This window comes from Alexandromys fortis, unplaced genomic scaffold (genome assembly GCF_014885135.2).
Source record: "Alexandromys fortis isolate MF-2015 unplaced genomic scaffold, M_Fortis_MF-2015_v1.1 scaffold_57, whole genome shotgun sequence".
Taxonomy (NCBI): domain Eukaryota; kingdom Metazoa; phylum Chordata; class Mammalia; order Rodentia; family Cricetidae; genus Alexandromys; species Alexandromys fortis.
Window position 1 is genome coordinate 8,192,154 of NW_026067941.1, and position 21,775 is coordinate 8,213,928.

At 47.4% G+C, this 21,775-nt stretch overlaps 1 protein-coding gene across 3 annotated transcripts; it reads left to right on the top strand.

The window, feature by feature from the left end:
- Positions 1-15,712, top strand: Adck2 (aarF domain containing kinase 2). 3 transcript variants are annotated; one of them, XR_007592849.1, is made up of 9 exons: positions 1-1,353; positions 2,317-2,463; positions 5,815-5,943; positions 6,908-7,003; positions 10,147-10,398; positions 10,781-10,909; positions 12,487-12,543; positions 14,707-14,760; positions 15,331-15,396. XR_007592849.1 is itself a non-coding variant. In XM_050148092.1 (8 exons), the coding sequence occupies exons 1-8, from the start codon at positions 439-441 to the stop codon at positions 15,466-15,468; spliced, it is 1,710 nt and encodes a 569-aa protein (XP_050004049.1). In that variant the 5' UTR covers positions 1-438; the 3' UTR covers positions 15,469-15,712. The 3 variants fall into 3 exon arrangements, 2 of the variants coding, with proteins under 2 accessions (XP_050004049.1, XP_050004048.1); XM_050148092.1 differs by lacking the exon at positions 12,487-12,543 and having other exon boundaries at positions 10,147-10,248; positions 15,331-15,712; XM_050148091.1 differs by lacking the exon at positions 12,487-12,543 and having other exon boundaries at positions 3-1,353; positions 15,331-15,712.
- The last annotated feature ends 6,063 nt before the right edge of the window (positions 15,713-21,775 follow it).

The following is a 21,775-nucleotide window of genomic DNA, read 5'->3' on the forward strand; positions in this document are numbered from 1 at the left end:
GCCGCGGGCGGCGCGGGCCAGGACGCGGAGTGCTCTGCGCCCGGCTGGGGCTCCCAGCTCGGTGCTGGTCCCGGAGCAGTTGGCTGTGCGCGTACCCTCGCCGCGTCCCGGGGACCTGGGCCGTGCACCCGCCTCCCTGCGGCTCTCTGAAGCTCCGCCGTCTGCTGCAGGCCACGGGTCCGCACCTCCGACCCTGGCGCTCGGTGTCACCCCGCACTCTGCGGTCTGGCTCCGCACAGACCCGTGCGCGTGCTGACCCCGCGTCACCCGCGGTCCCTGGCTCTGGTCGCCACCTGCCCCAGGCCTGGCCTGGCTTAGGCGGCGGCCCTTGGTGGGGGGTGGGGGGCGGCCCGATTTACCCCAGCTTCTCCCGGAGCATCTCCACAAATGGCTTCTTAAGTAGAAGACAAGCAGCCTAGGCCTGGGGGCCTGGGGAGAATGGTGACCCTCTGGCGTTTGTCTGTCAGGGTCTGCTTGTCACACTTAAGATGCTTTGAGTTCAGGAAGGAACTTGGCCTTCCCAGACCCCTGGGATGCTCTCGCAATGCCAGACTATGTTGGTTTCTGCTGGGTACTTTGCCCAAATTTATCTCAGCCCATGGGGATATTGGAGAGGGGTCTCCTGGCACCTTGTGTCAGCGAAAGACTCACTGGAGTGACCTGGCTGAGAATGGACGAGTGGAAGTGGCTCAAGCAGGGCCACTGGGCCGCGTCTTACTGTGTCTCCGTCTAGGGCTCCGTGCTGGCATTCTCTTGGCGAAATTCTTCCCCCTGCTGTTCTTGTACCCTCTCACCTACCTGGCTCCTGGCTTCTCCACCCTCTGGCTCCATCTGCTTTTGAAAGCCACAGAGACCTCTGGGCCAACATATATCAAACTGGGCCAATGGGCCAGCACCCGGCACGATCTCTTTTCAGAGGCTTTCTGTGCCCAGTTCTCCAAGCTGCATGTCCAGGTGACCCCCCACCCTTGGGCCCACACGGAATGCCTACTCCAGCAGGCATTTGGGGAGGATTGGGGCAGCCTCCTGTTTTTCGAGACCCAGGAGCCTGTGGGTTCAGGGTGCGTGGCCCAAGTGTACAAAGCATTCGCTAGCACTACCTTGCTGGAGAAGGACAGAGCCTGGAGACTTGGGCAACTCTCTGTCCCATGGCTGTCCTCAGGATCTGGGGCAGTCTGGATGCTGGGAGGGTCCTTTGAGAAGGAGTGGAAGCCTTCGGAAAGCCTTGCCGATGAAGCATTTGTAGAAAAGCTGCTTCTCCCTAAAGCTGACCTTGTTAGGTCAGAAGGGAGCACGCCTCAGGTTCCTGGCCACCCACCTAAGTCAGATCACCTCGTCCCAGTGGCAGTAAAAGTAAGTGCTCTCATAACCCCAGTGTGGTGTGCCCCATCTCTGATGAGCTATCCTGGTATAGGAGCCACGTCTAAACATGAAATATGAAATTCATTTATATCACACACACATATGCACACACCCATCCGTGCAGCTGACAAGTTATCTCTTGCAGTATTTCTAGTGCACCTTCATTCTGACTTCAACCATCATCTGAGGTCAGGCTTGGGATTGTTCCCTTGTGTTAGGTCAGTCCTTAAAACGTTTCAGATTCGGCAGCATTTTGAGTTTTGGATTTTGGATTAGAATATAGGCTGCTCAACCTGTATTCTTGTTAGCTCAGTCAATGCTTGTTAAATGCAAGCTGTTCCCTCCCTCCCTCCCTCCCTCCCTCCCTCCCTCCCTCCCTCCCTCTCTCTCTTGGTGGTAGTGAAGATTGAACCTAGGATGGAATCAAATTTAGTTCACACATGCTAGGCCACTGAGCTTCATTCTACTTTCTGTTTGGAGACAAGGCCTTGCGAAGTTAGTTTCTCAGACAGGTCTTGAACCTATGACTCTTCCCTCCCAAGTATCAGGGAGCACTGGTGCTGCTAGGCCTCCAGGCTCAAGTTGTTTCTGGTGCTGCTAGGCCTCCAGGCTCAAGTTGTTTCCTAGGTAGCCCCAGAGCTCACTGTGGAGGACCACAGAGCTCTGCCTGCCTCCGCCTCGTGTGTGCTGGAATTCAAGGTGTCTTCCTCCACCACAGACCCTGGTTTCATTTCCTGACTTTGTGGGGTGGTATGAATAGTCTGAGGGAGGGGGAAAATGACTTGGATTTTGCTATTTCCAAAATCTTGAGTGGCGGGACCACCACCCAGGAGCATCATGGGTTACTACCCTTGTTTTGAGGAGAGGCTCTGGTTCTTCTATGGTGGGAGTCGGTGCTTACTAGGTCAGATGCCGTCTCCTGATTCTGTCTTGTCTCCTGGTTCTGTCTGGCAGGTGTTACACCCTGGCCTGCTCACTCAGGTGTACATGGATTTACTGCTGATGAAGATCGGGAGCCAAGCCCTGGGGCTTTTACCAGGAGTCAAATGGCTTAGCTTGCCTGAGATTGTGGAGGAATTTGAGAAGCTCATGGTCCAACAGGTGACTCCTTCTCTCAGCTGTAAATAGCACCTACCGTAGTTCTTCCGAGCAGGTGAATGGGTAGGTCATTTCCCAGCGTGTTCACAGAGCGTGAGTGTGGGTACTGCTAGCTGATGCAACAAAGAAGGGCCCAGTCCACCAGTTTCATACAGGTAGGCTATTTCTTGCGTATACTCAGGTAACTTGAGGGAAGAGGGAGCTCTTCTTTGGAGTGGTTTTAGGATCCATTTTCTCTGCAAGATTGGCCCGGCCATTAAACTGGAAAACCAGAACTGTGCTGCTATCACCACAGAGGCCAAGGAATAGAGACAAAAATTGAACCTTGACATTTTTTTATTTTACATTTTATTTATTCTTGTGTGGTATATGGAGATGGGGGGGCATATGCATAAGTCAGAGGACTTTTTTTAAAAAAAGATTTATTTATTATGTATACAGTGTTCTGTCTGCATGTTTGCCTGCATGTCAGAAGGGGACACTAGATCTCATTACAGATGGCTGTGAGCTACCATGTGGTTGCTGGGAATTGAACTCAGGACCTCTGGAAGAAGAGTCAGTGCTTTTAACCTCTGAGCCATCTCTCCAGCTCCCAGAGGGCACTTTTGAGGAGCTAGTTCTCTCCTTCCTCAGGGTGAGTCTTTGAGACTGATACTCCCATGGCACCAAGTGTTTTTGCCCACTGAGCCATTTCACTGGCCCAGAATTGAATCTTTAAATTGTGCTTTATTTAGAGAGCCTGCAACTTGAGAAGGTAATAGATAACATCTTTTAAAGAAAGATCTGCCTTACACATTTTCTCCAGTTAGCAGGCTTTATAGGGTGGCTGGGAGCGGGAAACGAAGTCAGTCACTCATCCCAGAGCTCGGTCTTGCCCTTCTAGGCAGTCTGTTGGCTGTAGTTTTGAGATTGTGCCTCTCTGGCGCTTGTCATTTGCGCTCTTCCCCAGTTCCATCTCCATAGTCGGTGTGGAATGGTGCAGACGTGGAAGATGTAAGAGATTTTATGGACTGGCCAGGAGGTGGGAAAATCTCTTCCTTCCAGCCTGCCAGCCAGAGCGCACTTAGGAAAGGCAGTTTGTCCTTGTGCCTCAGGGTAAAACGAAACTAAATGGGTTATATTAACTCTGCCACCATCAGAGGCTGAACTCTGAGCAAGAAGACTCATTAGCTTTGTTTTATTTTGTTTTTAGAGCTAATAGAGTAGACCTTCTCCCTGTTGGGGATCCTTAAGGGCATTTGTTTAAGTAGCCAGACTTGGTAAACTTATGTTGAAGGTGCCTGGGTCTTCAAGTGGACATCTGTACTGGCTCCCTATTGGACAGGGTTTCAGAAGCTGTGCACCAAGACTTCTTATATATCTTTGAATATTTTTAAGTTCCAGGCACTCATTTTGATGTTTCGAAAGTATTTGGGTACCTGGTGTGGTAGCCCAGACCTGTGATCCCAGCACTCAGGATCAGAGGCAGGCATAAGTCTGTAAATTCAAATCCAGCTTAATCCAAGTGTGTTCCAGGAAGCTAGGTCCTATTTCAAAAGCCAAAAAACGGACAATAAAGCAAGTGTTTGGACTGTTGGAGTAAGTAGAGCTGCAGTGAATCTTTCCCAACGGTTCTGAAGACTGAGCCTGGGGTAGAGAGAGATTCGGCTCATTGGGTCTTCCCACGGTAGAAGGAGCTAGGGTCTCAGGCCTTGTGTAAGATGCTACAGAGCTGCATCCTCAAGACCTAATCGCTCTACAAAGCCCTACTTGGCTATACCATTACCTTGGAGACTAGGATTTCAAATAGGAATTTGTGGGCGACTGAGAGGTGTGTGTAGAGGGGTGATAGGGCATATAGACCAGATGAGATTGGCTTTCTATCCTGGAGCATTGCAAGTCTGATGAAAAGGCATTAAAGCAGAGAAAATGGCTTCTAGTCTGACCACTGCCTTCATTTTGACTCCTGGCTTCACCTCACTTCTGAGCTTCAGCTCCATCAAAAGCCTGATAGGCGTCAGGGCCCCATCTCTGGAAACTCACATCCTCATGTCTTACCCATTTGTTTACCCAGCCTCTCAGCTAACGTGACCGACAGGTGCTGCACATTGCAGGCCAGGGTGTGTGTCTAAGAGCCTGTGACTGCTCATTTGTTTAGTCAGGTCACAGTTACTACAATCTCAGGAGTGAGCGGTCTCAGGCTACATGGGTGCCCAGCACTCTGTAAGACTTGATGGCGTGGTAGAGGAAGGGAGGGGGCACCAGAGGAGGTGGATCTAGAGAGGAGCGGGAGCCAAACGGTGACCCACCTGGGTGTCACCCTCCAGAGCAGAGGTTTCAGCCCGGAGAGATGGTGCAGTGGTTCAGAGTACTTGCTGCTCTTGCAGAGGATCCACCCGCTCTGTGTAACTCCAGTTCCGGGAGACCTGGCTGCCTCTTTTGAGCTCTGTGGGCAGTAGGCGTGCACGTGGTACACATGCATATATGCACACAAAAGACTTATACATATAAAACAAATCTTATTTGTTTGTTTGTTTGTTTTTGAGATAGGGTTTCTCTTTGTTTCCCTGGCTGTCCTGGAACTTGCTCTGTAGAACAGTCTGGCCTTGAACTCACAGAGATCCACCTGCCTCTTGCCTTCCAAGTGCTGGGATTGAAGGTGTGCGCCACCACTGCCCAGCAAATTTTTTTAAAAGACTGGATGTCACCATTCACATAGCATGGATATAGTCAGACAGATTCGGAGAAAGGTTGGGAAGTTTATTAAAATATAACTAGGGCTGGGCAACTGGGTAGTGGTGGCACATGCCTTTAATCCCAGCACTTGGGAGGCAGAGGCAGGTGGATCTCTGTGAGTTCGAGGCCAGCCTGGTCTACAAGAGTTAGTTCCAGGACAGGCTCCAAAGCTACAGAGAAACCCTGTCTCGAAAAATCTAAAAAACAAATAAAAATAAATGGGCTGGGCATTCAGCTGTGGCAGTTGCTCCAGTAGGTTGAGGGCAAGGCCGTCCCTGTGTGGAAGTAAATGCAGCACATTGGTCATAATGGAAGGAGAGGGCAAGTGGGCTAGGCTAGTCGGGCACTGGGGGCACTAAAAAGAGCCGTGGAGTCAGATGGACATCCAGCAGCTGCTGCGAAGGGGGCCCAGATCTCATCCTGGGATCTGGTCTGCCATGGAGGAGTTCATGGGATAATGGGTGTTTTTCTGCTTTTGTGGCAGCTGTGGGCTAGCTGGTGTGTCTTCTCTGAGGTTCCTGGTGCAGCCAGGGAAGCTGGTGAGGAAAGAAGGAAGGGGACCGTGCTGACCTGGTACTCCCAGCACCTCAGAGGTGTTCCCTGTGTCCACGCTAACTCTTCTTTCCTCCGACTCTGCAGATAGACCTGCGTTATGAAGCTCGGAATCTAGAGCACTTTCAGCACAACTTTGAGAATATGACATCTGTGAAATTCCCCACCCCGCTGCACCCCCTCATCACGAGGGATATACTGGTGGAAACATATGAAGTAAGAACCTGGTTCTGCTGTCACTCATAGCTGGCTGTCCCCACAGAGGCTTCATGATGGAGAGAGGATGTGCTTCTCATATGAAAACTGGGAGAGGGTTGAGAGTGGTAGAGGCCTTGCCCAGCAAGTGCAAGGTCTTGGGGTCTGCAAAAAATGAGCCTACTGTGCGCCTAAACTCTGGGAGGAGCCGGAGGAAGAGGCGGAATGGAGTGAGCTGGTCCCGAGAGCTGCAGGTAGCCTCAGGCTTCTAGAATTGGAAACTTACTCAGCTGTCCTATTAGGTGGTAACCTCATGGCACTGTCCCAGGGAAATGTGTTTGACAGAGGAAGTGTTCAGCAAGCATTTGCCTTAGCTGCCCCCTAGACCTGTCTCGTTAGGAAGCGGTGATGGCATCCAGGGGCTTGTTTCCTAGCTGCATAGCTCTGAGCCCGCTCTTAGGCTCGCTGGGCTTTCTAAGTAAAATTATGCTCCGTCTCAGTGGATTGCCTTGACAAAGGGAACCAAGTGTTGATTTGCTGATTGTCCATTCTTCTGGCTCTCCTGTCCTTTCCTGCTGGAGCTCCAGCCCGTCTCTGTTGGATGATTTCTTTCTTGTTTTAGTTTGCTTTGAGACAGTCTTACACATTCCAGGTTGGTCTTAAACTTTCTGTGTAGCCAACGACGACCTTTCACCGCTGTCCTTCCTGCCTCTGCCTCCCACCACGCCCCTGACACTTGGCTCGCTCTCAGCACTTGCTCCTGTCTTTTCCCAGGGCTCCAAGCATCTCTTTCCTGTTAGTAGCTGAGTCAATGGCTGCAAACCCTTGGGCATTCCTTTTGAGAAGTAAATGAAGGACATAGATTAAAACCACTGTGTTCGTGGCAGATTTATAGGGGTTCTCGGATCAGCTTCTGGGTCCTCTTGCTGTCTGAGGAAGAGTGACATGGCCAGCGGGTTAAAGCTGTCTTCCTGCTGTCTCTAAGGAGAGTGTTCCGGTGTCCAGCTACCAGCAGGCAGGAATCCCTGACGACCTGAAGAGGAGGATTGCACAGCTGGGGATCAACATGCTTTTGAAGATGGTGAGCTGGAGGCCCCGGATGTTGAGGTTCAGTACACGGGCAGATGAGGGCTCTGCCAGGCATCGGCTGGAAGGGCCAGCCAAGTAGAGAGCGGCAGGTTGAGAACATCAGCTGAGTGAAGTCCCCCAAACGCTCCTGTGACCCGAAGCTTGTGCTGAGCCCTTGATCTGTGGTGTGCATTCATGTGCTATGGCAAGAGTGGTAGGGGCACAGTGTAGACCAACAGCAGGTATGATACTGCAGGTGTGTTAGATACTGCTTCATTCATTCAGTCATTCAGTCATTTGGTATTTGTGGAGTCCTGCTGTATGCCAAGTGCTGAGTTAAGTGTTGGACTTGTAAAACAGGCCTGACTACGGGGTAAACCAGTGGGAAGAAGCACATGCCATTGGGGGCCTGTGCTCAAGGATGAGCTTGAAGGGACCTTTTGTGGACCCTGGGCTTCACTCAGGAAGTGATTCTACCCCATCTGGGATGGGGAGGCTGTGTCACCAACATGAAGACAAATGGTGGGACTTGTCTAGAGACAGCAGCCTGTGCCCAGGGTGTGTGTGCTGGGAGACGTGAACGCACATCGTGCAGAATAGCTCAGAGTCAGGACCTCAGTCCATGGGCATGGAGCTCATCTGAGTTCTCATCCCCCCAAAATATTTCAGCTTTCATTATTATAATATTTGCTGAAGTATGCCCGCCCCCCACATGCACACATATAATTAAGTTGAGACAGGTTCTTTCTGTATATCCTAGAGTGAGTTGAAACATTATAGAGACCAGGGTGACCTCAAACTCACATTAAGCCTCTGCCTCCACTATTTAAGGTTTATGGGCCACCGTGCCTGGCAAGTATACAGGTCTTAAGTGTATTTTAAAGTTTGCATGTTTCTAAAAGTTTGCCTGGTGCCCAGGAAGCCAGGAGAGGACATTAACTAACCTGGAGCTGGAGTTACAGACGGCTGCGGGCTGCCGTGTGGGTGCTGGGCCTCCAACCCAGGTTCCCTGGGAGAGCAGCTGGTGCTCTTAATCCTGAGCCACCCTTTTTAGTGTGTGTATGCATGAACCTGGACATGCCCCTGCGTGTGCATGGGAGTCAAAGGACAACATACAGGAACCAGTCCTCTGTCCATCACGTAGACCCTGTGGGTCAAACTCAAGTGCTCAGGCTTGGTGGCAAGCACCTTTACCTACTGAACTATCTTACTGGCTTATAATGAATTTAAAAAACCCATCCCTTAGTCCTGATGCAGGCAGTGGAAGGATGTGAGGCAGAGAGATCAGCCAGCCGTGGCAGAGCTTCAGCGTGGAGTTGGGCTCGAGGACCGAGGTGAGGCAGGGAGCTGGGTACTGTTGTGGAGGAGCCAGAGGCAAATGGTGATTTCATTTTCTTTTTTGAGACAGGGTCTCATGTCGGGGGCCAGCCTCGACCAAAATAGCTTTCTCCAGAACTGGAGGCGTGGGCATTTAGAAATATAGTAGAGAATATGAAGACGCAAATGAAAATAATAAAACACAGACACATGTAGGATAGTATCAGGAGAGAATTTCTTAGTGAATACTGTTCTTTTTTTTTTTTTTTTTTTTTTTTGGTTTTTCGAGACAGGGTTTCTCTGTCTTAGTGAATACTGAAAATTCACCCCTGTTTAATTTCCAACTGGTTAATATACCCCTGGCCCCAAAAGGTAGGAGTAAAACAAAAGGTTGCATTCACATAGAAATTGTAAGTCAGGGACTACATTCATCTCTCACGCCCTAGGTTCACGCTCTAGACCAAACACTCTGTAGGCAAACCACTCCCTGGGTGGATCCCAAGTTATTTCCATGAAGGGAACTGGAACTTAGTTGGATCCTTAGACTTAAGTTTGAGGTTGGAACCAACTACTTCCCTATTCCAGGAGCACAAGGTCTGGCAATTAGCCACATCTGTGGCTGTTAACCCTGGCGAACAGAACTCTGATTTACAACTAGGTGGGACCTTTGTCTGGAGGTAGAAGCACAATAACCTTGAATGAACAAGTCCCAAACTCTCTGACTTTGGCCTCTTTGGGCCTCTACAGGCTTGAACTTGCTGTGTAGCTGAGGACGGCTTTGGAACTCCTGATCCTAGTTTCTCTCCCACCCACGTGCTATGGCTCAAGTGTACTAGCACACTGGGTTAATGTTGATTCTATAATATGTTTGGGTCTCTCATCTGGGAAGCCCTGAGTGAACTTTTCTATCTCGTGCCTGTCCATCCAGATGAGGAGGAGGAATGGCAGAGGGCCTCATCTGGAGGGGTTCTGTCTTCTACCAGGCAGCAGGGGATCTCAGTGGTGCCTCTAACCACCAGGAAGTGCCTGCTCAGTCTGGGGACTTACTTAACTGTTAGAGCTAGGACTGGGATGTGTCTGGAACCAGGAGTATGAAAAAAGGCTATGGATGCTCTCAAACACTTGGGCCATATAGGATAGTACTTGGAATCCCTGGGGATCGAGGGAGGGGAAGTAAGTGTGGGGGCATCCAGAGGTTTTTGCCTGGCTGGTCAGGAGCTGAGGTTGTCTCCTGATGAGTGGGGTGAAGGCAGGGGAGACAGGAGGTTTGAAACTGTTGCTTTGGTTCTGAGAAAGAACTCGGAGTGTAGAAGGACTGTCCGGTGGTGTCAAAGCCACACTGATACTTCAGGGATTGGAGGCACATTTGAGCTATCTGGAGCAGAATTGATACTTCAGGGATTGGAGGCACATTTGAGCTATCTGGAGCAGAATTGATCAGGTATTATCTGAATCTAGATGATCCAGATGTTAGTTCTATCACCTACTACCTGGGGACAGGGAGGGACAGTTGAGGCAGGACCTTGAATCTCTGTCCCTGATCTTCTAGCACTTGAGAACTGGAGGCAGGAGGATTTCTTAGTCTAGGACCAGGCTGGGCTACATGAGAAACCCTGTGTTATAAAATTAAAACCCAAATCACACAGAACCAAACCTTTGACATGGCTTATCCCTGTGCAAATTCTTGTTTAAGAGCCCCTAGCTGCAAGGGCTTGTGGAATGCCCGCCCCTGTGACTTGTCACTGGCAGCCTGCCATCCCCTAAAACCTTTTCTGCAGGTTCCCAGTGGTGCTAGGCCGGGAGGGTGGACTCAGACCTGACTGGTGCAGTCTCTTCCAGATATTTGTGGATAACTTTGTGCATGGAGACCTTCACCCTGGGAACATCCTGGTCCAGGGTGCTGATGGATTGTCCCCAAGCCTGGAGACTCAACAGCAGCAGGTGAATGTCCATGACACACTGGTGACTACCATAGCACCTGCCCTGTGCCCCCTGCGCCTGGTGTTGTTGGATGCTGGCATTGTGTCAGAGTTGCAGGCTTCAGACCTGAGGAATTTCCGGGCAGTTTTCCTGGCTGTAGCACTGGGGCAGGTGAGACTCACTGGGGTTGGCCCTTTAGAAAGCCCATGGTTGCCAGGATGCTGTGGTTGGACACGAGTGAGTGTGTGTGGGCACTGACAATGTGCTGGTTCTCAGGCTTGGCAGCTTAAGGTTGGCACCCTTAGTTGGGAAGTCATTCTTCTTTCCTGCATTGTGGGACTCCAGTTTCTCTTACTCTCAGCAAAATTGTTGGCATGGTCGGGACAGGACGCTAGCTTTAAGAATTTTTTATTTATTATTTTGTGTGTTATGTGTGTGTGAGTGCAGGTGAGCATGAGACATGGCGTGCGCAGGATGGGCAGAGGACACTTTGAGGACAAGAGCACCATGTGCCTGCTCTGCTCTCCAAGCCACTTTTCTTGTGTACCTCCAGGGCCACAGAGTAGCTGAGCTCATCCTGCATCATGCCCGGGCCAATGAGTGCAAGGATGTGGAGAGGTTCAAGGCTGAGATGGCTACACTGGTGACCCAGGCCAGGAAGAACACTCTCACACTGGAGAAGGTAGGTAGGCACTGTGTGGGCAGAGCCGAGCTCACACGAGGGTCCACTTCATAGGGAGCCTGCAAAGAGTAGGTTTTTTGGGGGTGGAGTTGAGATGGGTGTTTTTTTTCGGTGTAGCCCTGACTGTCCTGGAACTTGCTTTGCAGACTAGGCTAGCCTGGAACTCAGAGATCTGCCTGCCTCTGCCTCCTAAGTACTGAGATTAAAGACGTGTACTACCACTGCCCTGCAGGCGGTAGAGTTTTTGAAGCAGGTTAAAAAAAAAATATGTATTGTTCTCACATCTTCTAAGAAGCTCAAGGGACTGACTGAAATCATAGGCTCCTTGCTGGCAGAATCCCTGCTTTATTCAGGGATTAGATGTTGTGGAGACACCTACACATGTAGGGGAGGCAGCGTCCCAGAGATGTACCATGAGCCTGTGCCCCTTGTTTTGCCTGACCCAGAGTGCGTGGTGTACTCATGCTTTGTTAACTTGCTATCTTTGTCAAGTTGATGGCCTACATTAGCAGGACAGCCCTCATAGAGTGGCCACCAGTGATGCTGACCTGGTTTATGTAGATGGTTACTAATCACATACACACATGTGCATGCATGCATGCACACCCGCGCATGCACACTCACACACATGCATGCCTCAACTCATGTCTACACCAGGCATGTCTCTGCTACTGAGCTACACCCTCATCTGTTTACTTGGGAATGTTCTGAGTGTGACGAGGGATGGGGAGAAGGATGGAGTGAACATGGCTCTGAGGCTTCTTTTGCAGGCATTTGTGACCAATATGGTAGTGGAGCCTGATTGGTGTTATAAGGAAGCTGCTTATCGCTTCCTAGTTGCTCAGCCCCAAAATAATCACACAGAAAACTATATTATTTAAATCACTGCTTGGCCCATTAGCTCTAGCTTCTTATTGGCTAACGCTTACATATTAATTTAACCCATTTCTATTAATCTGTGTATCACCACGTGGCTGTGGCTTACTGGCTAAAGTTTCAGCATGTCTGTTTCTGGCAGGACTCTTTGACTTCTCCCTGACTCCACCTCCTTTTTCCCAGCATTCAGTTTAGTTTTCCCTGTCTAGCTAAGTTCTTTCTTGCTATAGGTTCAAAGCAGTTTCTTTATTAATCAATGGTATTCACAACATGCAGAAGGGAATCCCACATCACCTCCCCTTTTCTGTTTAAATGAAAAGGAAGGTTTTAACTTTAACATAGTAAAATTACATATAACAAAACAGGTATCAAGCAAAAATTATAGTTACAATATTTATATCTACTTTATAACTAAGGAAAACTATAACTATCAATTCTTCAACTCCATCAAAGACCGCAGAAGGATATAATATTACCTAAGTAAACAGGAAGTACGTTGTAAGCAACTTCCAAAACTCTAGAATTGATAGAGACATCTTGCTGCCTGGACATTTACCCAAGGTTTTTCTGTACCATTGGGGCATCCATCTTCAGCCTATAGGCCCATAGTATCTGGCATACTTTTCCATGAAGCAGGAAATTTCAAAGACAGTCCTGCATATATTGGCAGTTTGTCAGTCACTTTCTTCTGTGTCCTGCAGAATGTCTGGCAGACTCTTTCATGAAGCAGGAACCCCGAAGGACCATCTCACCTTTAGGCAAGTCATTTCTCTGTGGGTCCTACATATCCAGTTCATCAAGCAGTCCAGGCAAGAGCAGTTTCTTGCCCAAATGGCTAACAAACACCATAAGAAGCCTCTTCAGTGCCTATCATCCTCTTGAAGTAATTGGTGCTGCCAGGAGCAAATGTGTCTCATTGTCATGAAAAGTTCTAAGTTATTAAAACATTTAAATGCCATATTCTGTAGTCTTTGGAAGATTTTAAGAATGCTTATCCATCTGAAATATATCTCTGTTCATCTAGAAAATCTAACTAACATGACTACAAGCTTGACTATTAACCTGTATTTCTTAATTATACATTATATTTTTAAATGGGCTGCACAAACATAATACCTTAATCAAGAGCAGAAATATACATATAACAAAATTGACCTTAAATTTGTATCAATAAACCAAGATCCATATCAGTGAAAATCTCTATAGCATATCCCCCTTTAAATTTAAACAAACATGGGGCTAGAGAGATGGCTCAGTGGTTAAGAGCATTGCCTGCTCTTCCAAAGGTCCTGAGTTCAATTCCTGGCAACTACATGGTGGCTCACAATCATCTGTAAATGAAGTCTGGTGCCCTCTTCTGGCCTGCAGACATACACACAGACAGAATATTGTATGCATAGTAAATAAAATAAATATTAAAAAATTAAACATTTATAAACAATTTTTGGGAATATGGGTGTAGTTCTCTCCAAACTGCTTCCTGCTTTTTTTTGGACGAAATAATTTTTGAGGGATGTTCAAGGCCACCTTTCAGGGAGTCTTGGTCCATCAAACCACATTAGTCTGGAATTAATTCACAGGTTCTCATCCTTTGTGGAAACAAAAGAAAAACCTCTTTTCCAAAGTAACATATCCTTAGACTCAAATTTTGAAAATAAGATACCTTTAAAGTATATATGTTGTTATAGCTTAGCAATCCCCAGAATCAAATGTCTCTCTGCATTCAAAAAATTCAAAGAAAAACACAATAATATACGTAATCCAGACTCTCTATGTACATTCTATCTTTACATAGCTTATTTTACTTTTTCTACAAGTTTAATATATATACGTAATCCAGACTCTCTATGTACATTCTATCTTTATATAGCTTATTTTACTTTTTCTAAAAGTTTAATATTTATTTTATTATCTTTACTCCTTTAATCTATTTCTGTCTGTAGTCTTTTATATTATATTTACTGTCTTTTTTTTTACTCTTTTTCTTCTCTCTTCCAAGCCTTTGATTATTTATCCAACACTGTGACTGATTTAGAGATCTTTTTTTTTTATCTGAATCTGTCTTTATTGTGTATCTATAATTATTTTCTGTCCAGGAGCTCTTAAAATGCTAAACACTTCTTAAAAGCTTAAGCTGTGGCATTACGAGGGTATATATGGCCCTGTCTGCTTTCTGCACATACTGCAACATGGCAGAAGTCTGTTCACCGCTGCTGCACGCTGTGCACACTGCCCCAGCTCCATGTACGCAGCGGGTCTATGTTGAGCCGTTAGGCGGTTGTAGCACTCTGCTCACAAAACCCATTTAAATGCGCCATAGCCAGACCTCCTCAGAGTTTGCACTGGCAGCACAGCCCAGGAAATCGTGGTTTCAAAACAGTGCACCCTTTTTCTGCTACCGCTGAATCAGGAAAACCTCTTAAAGGAGGCATGCCTCTGCTTGCTTCTAGCAAACAGCCCACCCAAGAAAATGCTGCTACCAAACCATGCTTAACTCTGTTCTTTTGTGTCTAGGATTCCTTTTTAAGCTTTCTCAGGTTTTACATAGATTTAGTTGGCCACATGGGTGCCAATTTGTTGTAAGAGCCCGCTTGTTGGTTCCTGCTCAACCCCGAAATAACCACACAGAAAACTATATTATTTAAATCTCTGCTTGACCCATTAGCTCAGAGCTTCTTATTTGCTAACTCTTACATCTTAATTTAACCCATTTATATTAATCTGTGCATCACCACGAGGTCGTGGCCTACCAGCAAAGTTTCAGCACGTCTTTCTCTGGCAGCGGTTCCTTGGGTAGCCCCTTTCTCTCAGTGTGTGCATACATATGAGTATAAACAGTGGGGAGCGGGGAAGTGGGAAAGGACAGGGGAAGGGAGGGGAAGAAGTGCTTCCCGGATTCACTGGGCTCTTTTGTTTTCCAGCTTCATGTTTCCAGCCTCCTCTCCAGTGTCTTTAAGCTACTGATGACCCACAAGGTGAGGTGTCATTAGAGAGAATCTTGGGAAGAGGTGGGGAGGGCACAGGGCAGTGGAGTGGCTGCACCTGATTTCCCTCAGCTTTTTTGTATGTTGATTGTGAATTTTTAATCTTCTGAAGCAGGCCCAGTGGCCTCATGGTCCCTTGAGAACAAAGTCCCTGGATTTGTCAATCTATGTAGTGAGTCTAAGTGCTGTAATCCTTAGATATAGGAAAATGTATTTAAAGACATGGAAAGGGGCCAGGCGGTGGTGGCGAACGCCTTTAATCCCAGCACTTGGGAGGCAGAGGCCGGTCTACACTAGTTCTAGGACACAGAAAAAAAAAAAAAACATGGAAAGGGAGAAAGGGTCCAGCCAGATATCCCCTCCTTGCCCTCCTTGGTGTTAATGGTGCTCAGGTGAGGGATGTACCCTTGTTCTTGGTGCCACTTGAAGCCCCAGTGTATCCTCCTGACTGCTAGGAGGAAGGTGGGGAGACGGTAGAAACCCATGGGCAACACAGGGGAGGTGAGGGGGTCAGTGGCATGGTTGTCCAGGATGCTCAGCTGACTCTGTTCTCTGTTCCAGGTCAAGCTCGAGAGCAACTTTGCCTCCATTGTGTTCGCCATCATGGTGCTGGAGGGGCTCGGCCGCTCGCTGGATCCCAAGCTGGACATACTGGAGGCGGCAAAGCCCTTCCTCCTGCAGGGAGGAGGCTTCCTGTGACTGTGGCAGTGGGCACACAGTGAAGGCAGGTCCCGAGGGTCTGCCCTTTGGCAGCTGACATCTGAAACTGGGACATGTGGCAGAAACACTACTAATTACCCTGTGACCTAGCCTCAGGGTCTGTTTAAAAAACTTGGGGTTATTTAGGGTATAAAGGGAGGGAAGCTGAAACTGGTGCCAGAGTCACCATTTCAGGAAAAATGTCCTGCAGAACAAAAAATACACTTACTTGTTTTGTTTTTTCGTTTTCCTCCCCTTTTTAAAAGTGTGTGTGTTTGTGTGTGCATGCGTGCATGCGTGCATGTGTGCAGATGCCTCCTGAGGCCAGAAGAGGGCATTGAATGAATCCTTTGGAGTTTTAGGAGGCTGTGAGCTGCACAGCATGGGTGATGGGAACTGAACTCGGGGCCTCTGGAAGAAGCATAGTGCTCCTAACTACTAAGCTGTCTCTCTAGCCCCTTCTTTCTTCTGTTTTAAAACTGCACTTACTTGTGTAAGAGGGAGGGCCGTGGGGAGTGGGTGTGGGGGAGACAGCTCATGTGTGTGTGTGTGTGTGTGTGTGTGTATGTATCAGAACCATAAGGCTTTCTAGGGACTGACCTCAGGTCTTCAAGCCTGGCATCAAGCGCCTTTACTTCAGCCATCGTGCTGGCCTGCTTTTCTTTTTTCTTAACTCTCTACTCTCTTTGGTCAAGTGGTTCTTGGTTCTTGCTGGTGGTTCCCACCCTTTGACATAGGTTAGAAAATGTCATCAAATCCTGTAATCTAAATCAGACCAAATCAAACAGCTATAAAAAGCCCAGGTTTAATGGGTAAAATGCTCCTGAATGATTTTCCAGGCAGAGACAGAAAAGAGAGACTGGAAAACTACAAGTCTATTTTCTGGAGGGCAGTTTAAATACCCTGTGGGAGTGGCCTTGAGCAACTCTGGTGGAGGGAGTCATCGCTTGGTGGGCTTTCTGAGATGCAGTAGGGTTTGGAGAAAGATGGGGGAGGGGACTTGGGGTAGAGCTTCCACCAGTTCGTCCCAGACTCTTTGGGTATATGGATGCCAGGGGCTGGGGTGAAGCTTCCACCAGAACAACATACATCTCCCACACAACTCATTTTTAAATTTTATATGGGCACTGTCAGTAGTGTGAAACTTTTGAAGGCATAATTTGCAATTTGGGCAGATTTTACTGGGGTTCAAATGATCTTCCTGACAATTTTTAACGTTTGCAATTTCTTCCAGAACTTATTTTTCCATGTTAAAATAGTGAGCTGGGCTTTGGTGGCACACACCTTTAATCCTAGTACTAGGGAGGCAGGGGCAAGTGGATCTCTCTGAGTTTGAGTTCAGCTTGGTCTATAGAGTGAGTTCCAGGGCAGCCAAAACTACACAGAGAAGCTCTGTCTTGAATAAAACAAAACAACCCCCCCAAAACAAACAAATAAACAAACAAAAAAACCAAACCCAAACCAACCAAAACCCCCCCCCCCAAATCCCACAAAACAAACCAAAAAATAGTGAGGCTGGTGTTATAGTTCCGTGGTTGAGGCTTGCCTGCTGTGTGTGTGGTTCTAGGTTCAGTCCTCAGCACCCCCACCCCCCTAAGTGACCCCCATAAAGCCAACAGTTTCCTCTCCTTTTTGGTGGGGAGGGAATGTAACAAACCTTTAGGAAGTAAGGTAAACAGGAAGTTACATCATCTCTATTTTTTTCCATATATACCCCCTTTTGGTGATTCATTAAGAAAGATGAATGAATGAACTTCAGCTTACCTGCAATACTTAGAAACCAGGAAAGGAGAAGGTAAAAAGGGAATAAGAATTTTCCTGAGAAGCAGCCATGAGCCTGTTAACAGCTTAAATGCAGGGCAGATGAAGGGCCTTGGTGCTCAGAGGAGGAAGATTGCTTGTCTAATTCACAAGGTTAGTTGGCATAGCTGGAGTTTGGACTCTGGATGTTCAGCCTCCCAGCTAAGCTCTTTTAGAATTTGTTATTGCTGTGTGTGTGTGTGTGTGTGATGTGTTTGTATACGTGAGGAGGTCAGAGGATGGTGTCAGGAATTGAATCTCCACCCTGGGTTCTGAGTAGGACCCAGCCCAGGTCATCAGTCCTGCATAGTCAGCTCATACACTGAACATCTCAATGGTCCTCTATGGCCTTTTAGAAATGTAAGCTGTTTGTCCTGAGGCCTTTCCTAGAGCTGGACAGCTGTGGAGTTTGGGAAGTGACAACGTCTGCCCTTTCCATTCATGGACTGTCTCTTAGTGGTTTGTGTATGTTGTTAGAAGGAGTGGTGTAAAGAGGCCGCTTGTTCCCTGCTGCTCAGCCCCGAAATAACCACACAGAAACTGTATTAATTAAATCACTGGCCAATTAGCTCTAGCCTCTTAGTGGCTAGCTCTTACATCTTAATTTAATCCATTTCTATTAATCTGTGTATCACTATGTGGCTGTGGCTAACCGGCAAGGATCTGTCCAGCATCTTACTCTGGCGGGGCTACATGACTTCTCTCTGACTCTACCTTTCTCCCAGCATTCAATTTAGTTTTCCCTACCTAGCTCTGTTCTGCCCTGCTCTAGGCCCAAAGCAATTTCTTTATTCATTAACCAATAAAAGCAACACATGTACAGAAGAACTTCCTGTGTCAGAGTGGTGGACAGTAGCCCAGAGAAAATCATGCCATTGAATATAAACTAGAAAGTCAACTTTCATCCATAGAATTCTACAGGTTCAGGGTTCAACCCAAGGCTTATCTTTAGCAGACACAATTTGCCACTCAACAGCCAGTATTTAGGAGCCAAGAGTTGGTTTAGGACATGAAGGGGCTATTGTCTTCAAGACTCCATCTTTGGTGAGCTTATCCAGGGTGTGGTCTCTGTATCTTCCCTGTGGTGATCATTCCAATCAGTCTCAGCTTCCTGATTAGTGTTGACAGAAGTTTCTCTCCTGAAAGCTGCTCCCAAGTAACCATACAGAGGCTTAATATTGATTATAAATGCTTGGTCAATAGCTCAGGCTTGTTAACTAGCTAACTCTTACATTTAAATTAAGCCATATTTCTTTTTTTTAAACATTTATTTATTATGTATACAATATTCTGTCTGTGTGTATGTCTGCAGGCCAGAAGAGGGCACCAGACCTCATTACAGAAGATTGTGAGCCACCATGTGGTTGCTGGGAATTGAACTCAGGACCTTTGGAAGAGCAGGCAGTGCTCTTAACCACTGAGCCATCTCTCCAGCCCCCTAAGCCATATTTCTTAACTACACTTTGCCACATACCTTGGTACCTTTTTTCACCATGGCATGCCCATCTTGTTTCTCTCTGTCTGCTTGCTATTTCTCAAACTCCACCTTCCTTCCTCCCAGCATTCTCAGTTTGGCTTGCCCCCAACTTATCTGTTCAGCTATTGGCCAGTCAGCTTCCTTATTAAACCAATCACAGTGACATACATTCACACAGTGTAAAGGAATATTCTACAGATTAGTTCCTGTGTTTTCTGAGAGAGAGGGAGGGAGAGAGAGAGAGAGAGAGAGGGAGAGAGAGAGAGAGAGAGAGAGAGCGAGCGAGCGAGCTGGGAGGTGGTGGCAAATGCCTTTAACCCCAGCACTCGGGAAGAGGAGACAGGTGGATCTCTGTGAGTTTGAAATCTGGTCTATAGAGCAAGTTCCAGGATAGGCTCCAAAGCTACAAGGAAACCCTGTCTAGCAAAAAGAGAGAGACACAGGGAGTTTGTACATGCATGTGAGTACAGTTACCAAGGCCAGAAGTGTGTATCATCCCTTGGAGCTGAGTTTACATGTGGTTGTGAGCCATGTGACGTGGGTGCTAGGAATTGAAATCAGATCCCCAGGGAGAGCAGAACATGCTCTTTGGCACCGAGACATCTCTCCCACTCCCCTGGATTTTCTTAATAGAGGCTTATCATCTTCTACAGGTTAAACCTCATGGTAACTTACATGCTTTGTGATGGTTTATGCACAGAACTAAGGAAAGGCTTTACTCCTGATGTTATCCAAAGTTCATCAGATGTCCTAGGTTCCTTAAAGCTCAAGAAAGACTGTTTATATTTAGTAAAGCCAGTGAGGTAGCTTAGCAGGCTGAATGAGTAAAGGTGTGCTGTCACACCTGCTGACCTGAGTTCAGTCTCTGGGATGTACACAATGAAGGAGAACAACTCCTGTGGATTTCCTCTGACCTTGTGTGTGCCATGGCAGACATTAATCCTCACATACCTACAACAACAACAACAATAACAACACACACACACACACACACACACACACACACACACACACGTAATGTAAGCCTGGATATCACATGGTGGAAGAGAACCAACTGTTGTAGATTTCCTCTGGCCATGTGTGTGCCATGGCAGTCATTCATACTCACATCCAACAACAACAACAACAACAACAACAACACACACACACACACACACAATGTAAGCCTGGCTGCCACGTGGTGGAAGAGAACTGAAAGTTGTCCTCTAACCTCCACGTGCACACCCTGGTACATGTGTGCCACACATAACAACAATACACACATACTGATGTGCTAACATTTTTTTTACTGTCACTTTCACTTTTTTGTCTGCTTGCCACCCAAAAACCAATATTTGGAGGCTTGGTGGGAAGAAGTCAAGTTTATTCAGGGTCTCACAATGAGCTCTGATTGGATTTAAAACCTAGGACAGGCTTCCTGTTACATACAAGGGCAAAGGGTCCCATATGGTGGCAAAGAAGGCAAGTTATTAGTCATATGTGGTGCTGCCAGGTCACTAAATTCAGGTCTGTCCTTGATAAGTATCCATTCCTGTGCTCTTGAATATGGAACACTATAGCGATTCTCCAAAGTGTGAGCTTGGCAGGCTAATGTTATAACTGCATGTTCTGCAAACAAACCCAGACTGCAGCATATCGGGGAGGACCTTGTTGGAAATTATTCTCAGTGTCACAAAACAAAACAAGCTCACTGGAACCCTGCAAGGCAATGCCTCTTTGTAAAAAGAGTGTGCCAAAACCTAAATTAGCTTTGCAAGCACAGTAGGGCAGGAAGCTCACTTGTTATTCTAACACAGGTGATGGATGACCTTGTCTCATCCTATTGGTGAGAGAGCAACCTCACAGTCTGCCAGTTGGATAATTCCTAATAGTGGCAAAGGGGGGGGGAGGGAAGGGGTCAGTAGCTGTCATCAAGTTCCCTGAATGAAAGGCCTTTGTGTAAACCAGAGGTTTTCTAGATGATTAAAAGATTTAAATTAAGATTTACAATGTGAAGATTTTTGGCATATTGGCCCTTTGTGTGCTAGCCACCTTCTATAGAATAAAACCGTTTCTCACAACCTCAACAATTTGGGGGTGTCAGGGTGAGTCCTAGAAGGTTGGAGTCTGTCCAAGTTCGGACAGAGGCAATATTGGGAGATAAAAGATGGCTGAGGCAGGGCAGGTGGATTATTTTGTTACTAGCAAGTGGAGCCTTTGTTTCTTGAAGGAACTCTAAAGTGAGAAAAATGAAAACTGTTTGGAAAGATGTCAGCAGGCTATCCTGTAGACCTAGTAACTCAGAACAGGAATGCAGTCTTGTTTTAAAGGAACGAGCTTGAATATTCATGTTTCCCTACTCCCAAGAGGAGAGTTAGTGCACTTGTGTGACTGCGCGCATCTACACAGAGATCGAAATGTGCTTATATTTGCGCCACAGCTTCCTCTGCGATTCCATTATTACAATTGATGTCAGTTCTCAGGTTTGTTACCATCCTGGTGGCCGCTGGTCTTAAATGGACTGCCCTCATGTTTTCGTTTTTCTGCTTGCTTATTGCAAGAATAACAACGGGAGACAAAACTGAATCCTGTGCTGGCTAAGGATCAAGTTGTTTAGGAACCTTCACCTCTATTCCTGGCCTTATTTATTCCGAGATTTCAGGGTTAGGTTCCTCAGGTGATCCTGATACCACCCGCCACCGGTCCACGTAGAGTGATTGAACACCCTGGCTGCCGGCTAGTCATCAGTTTTCAGAACAATCCTGAAACAACACCTGCATGTTTCAGAAAGGACTTAGGCTGTTAACACGGGGCCCATAGTGGCAGGAACACGCATGAAGGCACCGCCCACATGAGTCAAAGCAGGGAGCAGCAGCAAGGTCAGCCAGGAGCACTTGCCAGGCTGTGTCACGAGACAGCCCGAGCTCTTTCCGAAGGACTGCCGATCCGCCCGGTAGCCCGGACCCTCCAAAATCCGCCAAGTAGGAGCTAAGTACGCCTAAGCACGTCCCTTGTGGCCCACCATTGGCCAAGGTAGACGCCGTGACGTCA